At 48.3% G+C, this 12,782-nt stretch overlaps 1 protein-coding gene across 1 annotated transcript in view; it reads right to left on the minus strand.

Annotated features, from left to right (window-relative positions):
* Window positions 1-12,782, minus strand: part of TLN2 (talin 2) — a 215,501-nt gene that overhangs the window by 15,152 nt on the left and 187,567 nt on the right. Inside the window, exons 47-51 of the mRNA XM_084816675.1 lie at window positions 11,353-11,536; window positions 8,013-8,138; window positions 7,156-7,272; window positions 5,107-5,292; window positions 3,072-3,179 (exon numbers count right to left, since the gene is read on the minus strand). Of these exons, the coding sequence (XP_084672801.1) occupies window positions 3,072-3,179; window positions 5,107-5,292; window positions 7,156-7,272; window positions 8,013-8,138; window positions 11,353-11,536 (721 nt within the window). The remainder of the gene's footprint in view (window positions 1-3,071; window positions 3,180-5,106; window positions 5,293-7,155; window positions 7,273-8,012; window positions 8,139-11,352; window positions 11,537-12,782) is intronic.

The raw sequence follows: 12,782 nt of genomic DNA on the forward strand, positions 1-12,782 counted from the left end.
CAAACGTGTTCTCCGAGTGCTGGTCCGTATGTAACCAAAATGGCACCGTCCATGTGGAAAATGGAGGCATCAAAAGGCCTGGAGGAACTGCACAGTTTGCAGAAGTACAAAGAAACCTAAACAGCCCAGCGAGGACTGAGCATGGTCAGCAGCCACAGCAGAAAACTGAGTGTCGGTGGTGGTGGTGGGGAGGATATGGAAAGCTGGGGGAGAGAAGGAGGGTCGGAATGGAGTAGCTTTGGAAAGGGGCATGGCTGGCTGGAACCCTGAACAGGAGCACTCCGCTCCACACCATGGCAATATTGCGTTGCAGGCCTCTCTTGTCACAACTGGTCGCCACGGAGAGATCTCTCCTTCTCCTCCGCAAATTTGTCTCATCCCCTTTTAAAGCCATCTTAGCTGTGGCCATCACCATGCCTCGGGGCCGTGAACGGTGTAGGCAAATTCTGTATTTTGTGAAGAAGTCCTTTCTTTCTTTTGCCTGGCCTGAACCTCCTACCAAATCAACGTCAGAGGAGTTCTAAGTATGATGAGAAAGGGAGAAAGCTGCTCTTTTTCTACTTTCTTCCCACTCTGTATCATTCTGGAAACCTCTGTCACAGCCTTTCCCCAACCTGATGCCCCCAGATGTGTTGGACTACAACTCCCAGCATCCCTCAGCCAGCACAGCCAGCTGAGGATGCTGGGAGTTGTAGTCCAACACATCTGGGGGGCATCAGGTTGGGGAAGGCTGCTCTATTACATTCCCAGGGCTGGCCTGAGGCATTTTCCTGCCTGTGGCAAAGGACCGCATGATGCCCCCCATTCCATGTACAGAAGCTGGCTGCTCAGTCTCTGTTCAACACTGGCAATGGGATGCCGTTCCCTACTGCACCTGGACTGTCTAGCTTAGGGCAGGCCCCGCGACACACCAGTTCTGTCCTCCAAAACCTTGCCGCTGCCTTCCGTCCGCCCAGTATCTGCCACAAGAGGCAGCCGCCTCACTCTGCCTAATCTCAGGGCCGGCACATCCCCTCCCCTTACTTGTCTCCCCACCGCTACACTATAGAGGCCCTAATGCTTTATCCCAGACATGAGTAACTTCCGCCTGGTGGGCTAGGTACAGCCTGCAAGAGTTCCCCATCCGGCCTTTCCCCTCCAGCCCTGCCCCCTCTCCCCAGGTAGGGAAATACTCTTGTCTCTGATCAGCAGCTGATCGGAGAGAAGAGCTTTTCCCTGCTCAGTGATGAGAATGGCTCCTGACCTAAGAGCTCTGGTGCCCCATCCCATCCTGGATGACCCTCTTCCCCCCACCCCCAATTTATACACAGGTTCAACAGTCTGCAATGGCGGGTGCCTTAAGATTATGGTCTGGTATTGAGGCTCCTCGCCTCACCACCCCCTTGCCCACAGGGATCAACTTGCTAGTTTGGAACTTGAGACACTTTTCGTGGCCTATCGTTCACCTGACCATGGGTATGATGTGGTGGCCCTGTTTCCCTGCTCAGATCTGGTCTATAACAGAACGATGACATTAACGAAATACACTAATTGGTAATTCAAGGAGGCTGAAAAACAAGAGCACAAGATGTGAGAATTGTGATAATATTCTTGAGGTCCAATTGGCTTTGGTCTGGCCTCTTCATGTTGAGGCAGAAAGAGAAATGTTTAAGGCTGGCTCAGTCTGGCAAATCCTTTCAAGAGCTTGGGCTCTAGAATATAAATTATTTCCCACTGAGCTGGTTCCCGGAATGAGATTTAACAGGTTTCATTCTTCTCACGCTGTTTGCCTCATTAGTAATGGGCGGTAATGCAATTGTACCTTTTGTCTTTGCTTTATCTGTATTCCAACACATGCCCATTAATTTAATTTAACAAGAAGCATTTACAATATGATCCCTGGCAAATACATGCTCACTTGTCTTTGCCTTTTGATTTGTGGGTAATGCAGACATTTCTATTCAAACGGCTTAACAGCTCTCGCTCAGCCAAGTAGTCACACCTGGGAGGCAATTCATTGGTGCGATCGAACCCACAAATCATTCACAGAGCTGGCAGCCCTTTTTCTTTTGTACACCCTCATTGCTAAGGGCTGGAACACTGACAGAAGACCAGAATGCTGCGGTGGTGGGGGGAGTGGGAGAATGACCTTACTTTGAGGCAAGCCAAGGTGATCGCTCCAGGCGGTCAATTTTGGGTGCCTTCAAGGGTGGCAGTGAGGGAGCTCACTTCCTCTTCATTTCAATAGGGCTTGCACAGGAAAAGGCTGCATGGATTGTGCCCATGCTAGTTATTACATGGGGCAGCCGTCTGAAGGCTTAGAAAGCCTTCTCTGCAGTGGCCCCCTCCTGTCTGTGGCATGCCCTTCCCAGAGAGATCCACTTGGTGCCTTCACTGCATACATCCAGGCACCAGGTTAAGACCTTCCTTTTCTAACAGGCATTTAATCTTGAACCTGTTGTTCTGATGATTAACTTTACTGCTGATTCTGAAATATTTTAATGTTTTAATAATTTCATGGTTGTATTTATTGTTTTGGCTGTTATTTTATTATTGTTTTGGGTTTTCTTATTGTAAACGGCCCCAAGGGCATCTGGCGGTTGGGCGGCATATGAATTAAATAACAAACAAACAAACAAACAAACACATTTCCTTCCTCAGGTGCCAAAAACGTATTTGACCAGCCCCAGCCCTGCACCACAGAAACATAGGGTGCTGCCTTAGACAAAAGAAGGCCCAGTACGGTCTACTCTGACTACCACTGGCTCTCCAGGGTTTCAGGAAGAGAAGGTCTGCCTGAGAAGACTACCTGCATCCTTTCTAACTGGAGATGCCGGGGCTTGAATGGGGGACCTTCTGCATACAAAGCAGGTGCTCTACCACTGAGCTCTGGTCCCTGCCCTGCACAGTGCATGAGCATGAAGAGAAGTATGAAGCTTCCAGGCTGGTAGCCTCTGCCCAACAGATGTAGGGTGTCACCTCTCACCACCACTGCGGTGACTGCAAAGCGAACTGCGACAGTCGTCATAAAGTGGCTTCAACAAATGCAGCTGTCTTTGGCAAGGGTACCAGAAGAATGTACGAATCCTTACCATAAGAACATGTTCCAGGAGCTCAAGGTAGCCCAGGGTGCACTCTGTTCCATAGCACAGAGCTCTTGCCCGGATGTCTTTGCTGACGTCCAGGTGGTACGAAGCTTGCTAAGGATGCAAAAGAACATCAGCATTGAAGGCAACAGGGAGGCAACGAAGCTCATGTCCTTTGCTAAGACTCTTCATTCAACATGGCAACACAATTTCATCGTCATCATTGCTGCTGCCACCACCACGTTGCAGCATCAAAAAGCATCTCACCCAGCATTTGAAGAGGAGAAGCTCTGTCATAGGAACATTGGAACCTGCCTCATCCCAACTAGGGTCTTGGTCCATCTGGTTTAGTATTGTCTACACTGACTGGCAAGAGCTCTCCAGGGCTTCAGAAAGGAGTCTTTCCCAACCCTATTTGGCGTTTCTGAGGATTGAACCTGGGGCCTTCTGCATGCAAAGCAGGAGGTCTGCTTCTGAGCCACAGCTGTGCCTTAGGTAGAAGAAGCCCTGCAGCCCCTCTTTGTGGATCGGTTCGCCAAAGGCTCACTCCATCCCCACCAACATGCAACCAAGCAGGTAACTCCCCTGGCAATTCCTCTGCCTGTTACTGAGGTGCTCTTGAAAACCCAGTTGAAACAAGTAGGGCTCTCCGTGGATTAAAGAATTTTATGCGATTAATCATTTTGCCAAATCATTCATTAAAACGCAATCAGTTGATTAAATTTAAATACATTTGCATAGTGCCAATAACCTCAGGAGCTAAATGCCTCCCCACCCGCCAAGTTGAGGGAAGGGCAAGATTATGTGAAAGTGAACAAATGAAAGAAAAAAGACTTTATTGGCCCTTTTCGCACATAATGCTAAACCAACCTCTGCCAAATGGATGCCCTCCAAATGTGTTGGATTACAACTCCTATCATCCCCATCTAGCATGGCCATTGCTGGCATGTATCAATGTATGCATGTAGTGCTCCTCTATGTGAAGGGAAAGTCTATGCCAATCTGGATCCCTGACACTTGGGGTTGCTCCAGCAAGCGCACCGGTATACGTGTAGATCCCTTTTTCACATGTGCCAAATGCATGGTTGGCAGGGGGTGGGGCAGGGCTTGGCTGCGTGGCCCCACAACTCCCCCAGCCCTATATTATCCCCTCACTTAGTGGGTTCATCACAGCGGCGAGATCTGAAGTGGGGACTTGCAGCTCCCTGGCTCAAGTCTCTTAGCCCCTGGCACGGTAAGCTCTCCACGGCCTTATTCCACTTCAAGAAATACAGCGTTATGGAACTCTCCTTCTACACTCCCCATTTGATCCCTTGTCTCCCTTTTGTTCATGGAAGTTGGTGCCCAGCTGGAACTGGCTGCTTGGGAATGTGCCGGCATCAGGAACCCAGAACAATATATAAGGAAGGTAGCAAATGCCCTCATTGCAATAGTCCATCTGACAAGCGAGCTGTTGTACGACCAGCTCATAGGACTGACCTAATCTACATTTCTGAAGAACAGAATGCCACCTTTTGCAACACTGTGCAGGAACCTTTTCAGAAGTCCTGTTTAAAAGAGCAGGAATCGGCAGCCGAAAACTACCAAAAGAATGTAAGAGTACATCTGCTTAGGGTTTCTATAGCACTTTAGAGTATTTAAAGCACTTCACACATTATCTTGTTTTAATCCTTACGAATGCCCTGTGAGACAGGGTCAGTACTGCAATATTAAAATTAACATCTCCTAATTTAAAATTAAAAGACTGGCAGACTTTAACCCGCTGCCCCCCCACCCCCACCCATGTTCTTTATAGACAGAAAGTTGAAACCAACTCAGTTTTAAAAGCCATCAGAAAACAACAAAAATGAGTCAATAAACAATTCTTTTGTCACCAGGAAACTCCCCACCCCAAGTATTTAAATCCTAATCTGTTTTGCAGCAGAGCTGCTTAATTCAGATCTTTCCCCAGAAAAACAGCTCAAGCCCCCAGCCAAATGTGCAGACGCCGGGATGCGATGGAAGCGCGAGGCGGCTACCGGGCCCGGTGCCACGTTCTTACCTTGCAAGCTGCCAGCATGTCAGCCACGGCTTTGCGGCTCAGGTTGGCCGTCGCAATCACATCCTCCTGCCGGCATGAGTTCCCAGCCGCTACGGCTTTGGCTGTCGCCATGGTGATGCCTTTTGTCATCCGGATCGATTCTTCGGGCGATGAGGTCTTTTCAGGAACCTCCTTCGACTGAAACACCTGGACGCACAAAAATCATCATTGTAAAGAAGAAAAGGAAAGAGAGACGTGAAAGAAGGCTGGGCGCTCTGCTTGACATTTGGGTTTGAGGCTTGAGCTCTGGAAGAGATACGGCAATTGGAAACAGCCTCCACAAATGCGAGGAGACAAGATATATAAATGGAAAACAGCAAGATCAGCCCCCAGCCCCCTGCCCCCTGCCAAGAGCTGCCTGTTCCTGATGTGAGGGGCAGGCTTACACATTTCGGAGTGCTTTGGACCCACACTGGTGGGACAATGTATTGACAGGCACAGCCCTGTCTCTGGTTGCACAAAACATAGTTGCTTCCTACATTATCGATCTGTTACACTCACATGCTGAGCTTCCTTCTGGTTTACAGTGGCTAACATCTGGCTCCAGAGAGGTTTGCCTGGTGCCTACATTGTTCTCTTTTTGGCACCAGGCAAGGAACTTTCTTTTCTCTCAGGCATTTTACAGACCTAGTCCTAGATTTGTATGGCTGTGTTATCAATTCCTATGTTGCCTGTTGTTTTGTATTGCATTATTTTAAATATTTGTAATGTATTTTATATTTTAGCCATGTGTATGGAATTGTATTTTTTTAATTGTCTGTAAGCTACCCAGAGAACATGGGCTGTTGGGGTCTCCCATCCATCCACCTTCAGAGAGCCTGCTCAGACTTGTTCCAGCAGTAGGACTGACCCAATCCTATATGCCGGGGCACCGGCATAGAAGCTGCCAAGATGGCACCCAGGACCAAGCCCTGGTGGAATGAGGAGAAATTCCTCTGCACTTATTGACTGAAAAGTGTTATCTTCTAACACCTCAAAGCAGGTTCTAAAGACAACTTGCACATATTAAACAGAGAAAAACCAATACCAGCCATGAAAGCATCTAAACAAATGGAGCAGCTTCCTTCCCACGCCTTTTACACCCCAGCATGAATTGAACGGCCTTCACCATGCAGTGACAAATTGGAAATGAGCTGGTTCAGTGAGCGTTCTTCAAGCCAGGATTTCCACAGAGAGGGTTCCACTATGCTGTGCAAAGCTCTCCTATGGCAGAGATGGAGCAAGGACAGGCGACTTCCCTACACTCAGTGTCAGAAGGATTTCACCATCATGAAGCCACCTGTGCTGGTTCCAATGTACGGACTTTTAAGGTATAGAAGCATGCTTCTGTAGCAGGACTGCAGTGGGCAAGCAGCATCACTCCAGTCCCCACCTCCTCCTGTTAAACAGGGTCTCACGGACAGGGCTGGGGAAGACCTCTGCTCGAGACCCTGGAGAGCCACCACCCGTCAAAGTAGGCAATGCTAGACTAGATGCACCAATAATCTGAGTCAATAGAGCTTAAAATCCACAGGATCCTGTTGGCAGAAACCAGCCTGTTGCAGCTATATGTGTACTTAGAACTGGGCTACTGATCACTGGCTGAGATTTTACAGCACCAGTGGTGTAGTGGTGCAGACAACCCACGATTCAACGACAACTCATACTCAACCCATATTCTGGGTTGTCATTATGTGAGAACCTGGCTGTTGGGTTGTGAACTGTGGATTGTTTGACCATGGGTTGTTGTTACATAGGAACCCAGAATCGTGGATGTTCATGGGTTCTTTTGCCAGGCTACAGAAGCTGTGGGCAAGAGTGGTAAAAAACCCACCCTCAGTGCTGCATTGGTAGTTGAGATACAGGGAGTTAGTGGTCAAAGGAGGGAAACAAACAACCCAGGGACTGAGAAAACAAACCATAGTTTGTTTGATTGTCTGCCAGAAAAATCCTGGGTAGGACAACAAACCATGGTTTAAATAAACCATGGGTTAGCATTACACGTGAACCAGGCCTATGGACTGCCTTTACCGTGAGCTCCTGCTTGATGTACTCAATTGTAGCCTCAAGTGCCCTCGTTCCTCGTGTAGCTTCATCTTCTACAGCTTTCACCGTCTTCAGAAGCGATGTGACGTTTGTGACCATCACCTGGAAAAACAACAGACGGAAAACTGCTTTATTGCCAACTCTCCCCACAGAATGCCTGAGCATCCATCACGATAATCCCATAAGAGTGCAAACACAGACATGGAGACAAGTGGATTTGATCATAGTTGCTTCTCTTTTCTTGAGCAGCTTAGACACCAGTATTTGTTGTATGCCAGATATGAGTAAATCTCTTCCTTGAACACAGATCTGCAGGAGAAGATGGCTTGACAGGGTGAAGATTTTCTAGATATTGGGGGTGATGTGGAAATATCTACTAGTGTACATGGCTCCCAACTAGAACCTTAACAACGGATGTTTATGGGGCTAGCATACACCTAATAGCATTAAGAACTTACGGAAGAAGAGGACCGGAAAAAGACACCACACACATTTCTGTGTGTGTGTGTGTGTGCACACGTGCGCGCATGCACGCAACACATACAGATGTGCTGTGACAAATTAGGTAGCTGATGAGATGTTTACAGACCAAAGAAAAAGTTCCACAGCAAAATGTGCCTCATTAGGAATTAGAAGGATTTAGATAATGATTTTAAAGATTTGTGAGAAGCACAATTTGCCAACAACCACCCCTGGCAATTTTTCATGAACACCAGAAAGGAGACGGGAGAGGAATTTGTTTTGAAAAGCTGAACTCAAGCAAACAGAAACATTCAGTTCCTATTGTCAGCTTAGATAGCAAGGCACTGAAATTACAAGTGGAAAGCTAAGACATCTCATACCTTGGCAGCACCCTTCAGCTGGTACATTGATGGGTCGTCCACGGGTTTGCTCGCTGCTCCTTTGGTTGCGCCAATGAGATCGGACAAGGCCTTTGCAACATCCTTAATAGCATTGATCAGTACAACCTGGCAGGGGGGAAAAGTAGAACACATAGGCAACTGAGCAGTTTCCCCAGCCTGGAAAGAGAGGAAGCCTCTCCTCCATGTTCACAATCACTTACGGAGGGGGAGCGCCTGCTGCATTTACGCAAGCTTATTAAGCCTTTACTCAGCACTGAGTTCAGCCTGAATTGGTGGTGTCTTGACCTCTGCACTAAGCTATAAAAGATGTACAACCTCCTTAAGACACTGCATTCTTACGTAAGACGTGTTTTAAGCAGTAGAAATGATATGGCTAGCTATGGGTGAAAGTTCCAGATTTATTTATATTTTTATGTATGTGTGTGCATGTATGTATCTAACTATAGATTCTATATCTATCACTTTTATTTATCTATATGTCTATCTGCCTATCTATAAGTTGTGGAAGATCCCCAAACATAATGGGTTTTATCCAATGATGACTTTGCCTTAACAAAATGGCTCCCTACAGTTTCAGCTGGGATTATGTTCCAGTCCTCCGTGGAGACACTTGGGATTGTACCGGAGACCTTCCGCATGCAAAACAAGGCCTCTACCACTGCGCTACATCCCCTCCCCTCACTGTACCCTATTCCCCTAAGCACAGCACAGCCTCCCCTCTCCCTCTCTACCTTTAGACTAGAAGAAACCCTGCTGCAGGCCTGTGTTAAGAGCCACACCAGGAACCTGTATGGAATTCTATTTAATAAACCTGTTAGCTCACCCACGGCTGTGTGGAGCCTGCACCAGCAGTCACGATTCATATGTGATCCCTGGCAACCTTCCTGGTGGCCTTAAGCACGGGCTCTTGGGGTCTCTCGCAGACAACCGCAGTGCCTCCCACCTCTGCTACCAGCTCTCAGTGTTAGCTGACCATCTGGCCATGGCCATCGCCATGGCAACTTGGCTCTGCTGAGCACAAACATGATGCCAATGAAGCAGATCAGCAGCAGTGGTGAGACTGAACCGGGACTCAGACCCCCAACCCTTCTGCCCCCTCACAGGTTTTGCCCAGTGCTCGCTTGGATGCACATCCCTCCCCTCCCTCACTGGCTTTGCTGCATCAGCTGGTGAATTTTTATCCTTGCATTTGTGTGCCTGACACTGTGCTAATCTCTCCGAGGGATGGCTTGCCCTGGCTATTCATTTAAAATGAGATTTCCCTCATCTAAGACACGCTTCGCAAACAGCCTCAATACATTAAATTGCTGAAGCAACATCATGCAGTTTGACAATGCTGAAATGCCGGCCTTTACAGTAGAAGCCAAAGCCAAAGACGGTGATTACAAAACAAACAAAATAACCTGACCACTGACCACGAAGAAGGTCCTTGTATTATCAGCTTGACATTTATTTATTTATTTATTTATTTATTTATTTGCACTTATTTATTTAAAACATTTGTATCCCACCCTATATCATTAAGCTCTCAGGGTGGTGTATAGATAAAATCAGTGTAAACAGTATAAAACAATAAATAGTCTGAACAGCTAAAAGCATATCAAACCATTAAACAAGCTAATACCAATTAGAAAATCTAAAACAATAAAACAGTTAAAACTGTGTGTAACTTTAGGGAATTCAATTAGCCCTCAAAGGCTTTCGTGAAAAGCCATGTTTTAACTTGGTGCTGAAATGAAACCAACGTCTGTGCCAATCCGGTCTCCAAGGGGAGGGCATTCCACAACTGGGGTGCCACAGCAGAGAAGGCCCTCTCCCACATCCCACCATACTGTATGTCTCACACTGGTGGGATGCAGGGGAGGGCCCCTCCAACAGATCTCAATCCTCAGGCGGGCATGTATAGGGAGAGGTGCTCCCTCAAATATCGAGGTCCCACAAAACAACACAATGCAGATGGTCTCCTTTCCATCCATACATCTCTGGCGGAATACATGGCCATCGTGGAGGTGGCCCAAGAAAGTGGTGGAGAGATCTAGACAGGTGTGTTGCGGAAGCATAGAAGAGAATGCAAATTAACCAAATGAGAAGGGTGGGAGCTTCAGGATATGGGGATGACTCTGAAAATGGGGCATCCCCATGTTGGGTTCTCAATCTCTTTCTTGTAAGGTCAAGAATCGCTTAGCAAACATCATAAGAACCTAAGAAGAGCCCTGCTGGGTCAGACCAAGGGTCCATCTAGTCCAGTATTCCTTTCACACAGCGGCCAACCAGCTGCCTCACGGGAAACCCACAAGTGAGTGCAACAGCACACTCCCACTTGTCTTCCCCGGCAACTGGTGTACATAGGCGTACTACCTCTGATGCTGGAGGTAGCTTACAGCCATCTGGTCTAGTAGCCACGGATAGCCTTCTCCTAAAGGAATTTGTCTAATCCACTTTTAAAGCCATCCAATTTGGTGGCCATCACATTGTCACACTATGGCTAAACATAGGAGAAGAGGACAGGGAGTACCATTTGAGGTGGCACCTGTGCGTCCCACAATTCTGCCTACAGAGATTGCAAAAACACCCACCCAGCCAACACTGGAAGGTGCCTCAATGACAGAGAAACTGCTCTGCAGGTCAAAGGTTCCAAGTCGATCCCCAGCACCTCAAGGTAGGGCTAGGAAAGACTCCTGACCGAGACCCTGGAGAGCCATCACTGGTCAGGGTGGACCAGCCTTTTCCAACTTGGCGCCCTTCAGATGTTTTGGACTACAACGCCCAGCATTTCTGACCACTGACCACACTGGCTGGGGTCGAATTGTCCTTCTAGGCAGAGGTGGGCCCAGTGCAAACCTCCAGGCCTCTGGAACCAGACCTCTGGACTCCTCTCCCAGACCACACTCCCTCTCCCCAGGTCATGGTTGTGTCCTACTGAATGAGGTAAGAGCAGTGGAGGCTGATGGCTCCGATGTCAGTGGGGCGGTGAATCCGCTCTGGGTTTCAGCCAGAACCAGTCAGATCTGATAGATGGCTCCTTTAGAGCTCTGACTGGTTCTGACTGAAACCCAGAGTGGATTCACTGCCCCCCTGACATCGGAGCCACCAGCCTCCAGTGGGCGAGAGTCATGTCTGTAGCTCCACCCACTTTTGACCCTGGCCACACCCACTGCTTGAGCAAGGACCCCAACAAGTTTTGACAGAGGGCTGCGGACCTTGACAAGAGCCCCCCATCCCTGTTCTGGGGTGATTTCTTCAAGTTTAGTGCCGCTCAGGACTGACATAGAGTGTCCTGGGAGACCGAAAACAGTCAACACTGGACCCTCATCCGTACCTGTGTTTCTGGCTCATCTGACCCCAGGCTGGCTGCCCCCAGCTTCACCACCTCTGCCAGTTGAGTGATGGTGCTGGCTGACGACTGTGCAGCTTGAGCGAGCTTCTCCTGGCTCGAGGCCGCGCCGGAGACCAACAGCTTCGTATCTTCAACCAAAGCTTTTGCCGTCTTCAAAATGTTCTCCCTGGAAAAAGATAAGGAGGGAAGTGAGGGAGGAGAAAAAGAGGAATCCATCCGTTCACAGCAGCCCTGTCATGAAGCACAGGCGGACTTCAACTCCCATGCTGGCTGGGGGATGCTGGGAGTTGAAGTCCAACACATCTGGAGGGCACCAGTTTGGGCTAGGCTGCTCTAACCACTACACCACTTATTTGTTAATTAAATCGATTAAAATTCAATTAAATCGAGTTTTAAACTTTACAACATTCCCCCCCCCATATTCATTCATTCATTCATTCATTCATTCATTCATTCATTCATTCATTCCAGAGTGATTTCCAGTCTGCCCCCATCATGCCATCCTTAGCATACTTCTTTTCAGTTCTTATTGGCAGCCCTTCAGCAAAAGGTTCTAGGGTAGAACTGTGTTCGTTATGCATAGTGGAAGCAAGCAAGGCTTCTGAGATTTTGCTAGGCGTGGCTCACACACTTTCAAGCATGCCGTTGCAATCATGAGAACTAGTAACATGCTCTTAAAAAGAAAAGTAATAATGCTGAGTTTCTCCAACAGCCCAGTTCTACGGTTCACAGAAACTCAAGGCATAGAGGATGATAACGTCTAATGCCATCATTTTCCCTCAAGAATTTCCAGGATCACTAGCTGGAGGGATTCTGACATGGAAATGGGTGGAAAATCTGCTGCAGAGGCAAACTACTATCAGGCATCCCCACGATTTGGCTTGCCTGAGCCAGCATGCCGCTGCCCCTTGGCGACGGTGACACGCGGCCACACTTCCTGCCAACACTGGGAGGTGGGCGGGGATCGTCCGGGCAGAAGTGCATCGATTCCCTCCCCAGCTCCAGCGTTTGGTGGGTGGCTGTTTTCTTGCAGAGGTGCCTGGGGGGCTCCGCCACAGCCAAACCAGCAAACGCACTGCCACCCTTTCCTGCGGGGGAGGCTGGTGGGTCAAACGTGATCCTGGCAGTCACAATTTTTGGCTTGGCCAGCAAGGCAAGCCGAACTCTGCAGATCCCTGATTCTATGCTCAACCACAACCACCAGCACAGCGAAATTCTGTGCCCAGGAAGGCCCATGTTCTGTTAAGGCCCGAATTCTGAAGAGTGCACAGAGATGCATACATTTTTCCTAACAACGTTCTTTATGAAGATCTGAGAAAAAAGTGGTAGGGAACCTATGGACATTCTAGTATTATTTCTTTCCACAGGCACAGAATCTCCTTCTAAAAGCAGTGCCATGAAGTCAACTGCGA

This window comes from Heloderma suspectum, chromosome 11 (assembly GCF_057233095.1).
Source record: "Heloderma suspectum isolate Gila_16-S chromosome 11, 16-S_ref, whole genome shotgun sequence".
NCBI lineage: Eukaryota > Metazoa > Chordata > Lepidosauria > Squamata > Helodermatidae > Heloderma > Heloderma suspectum.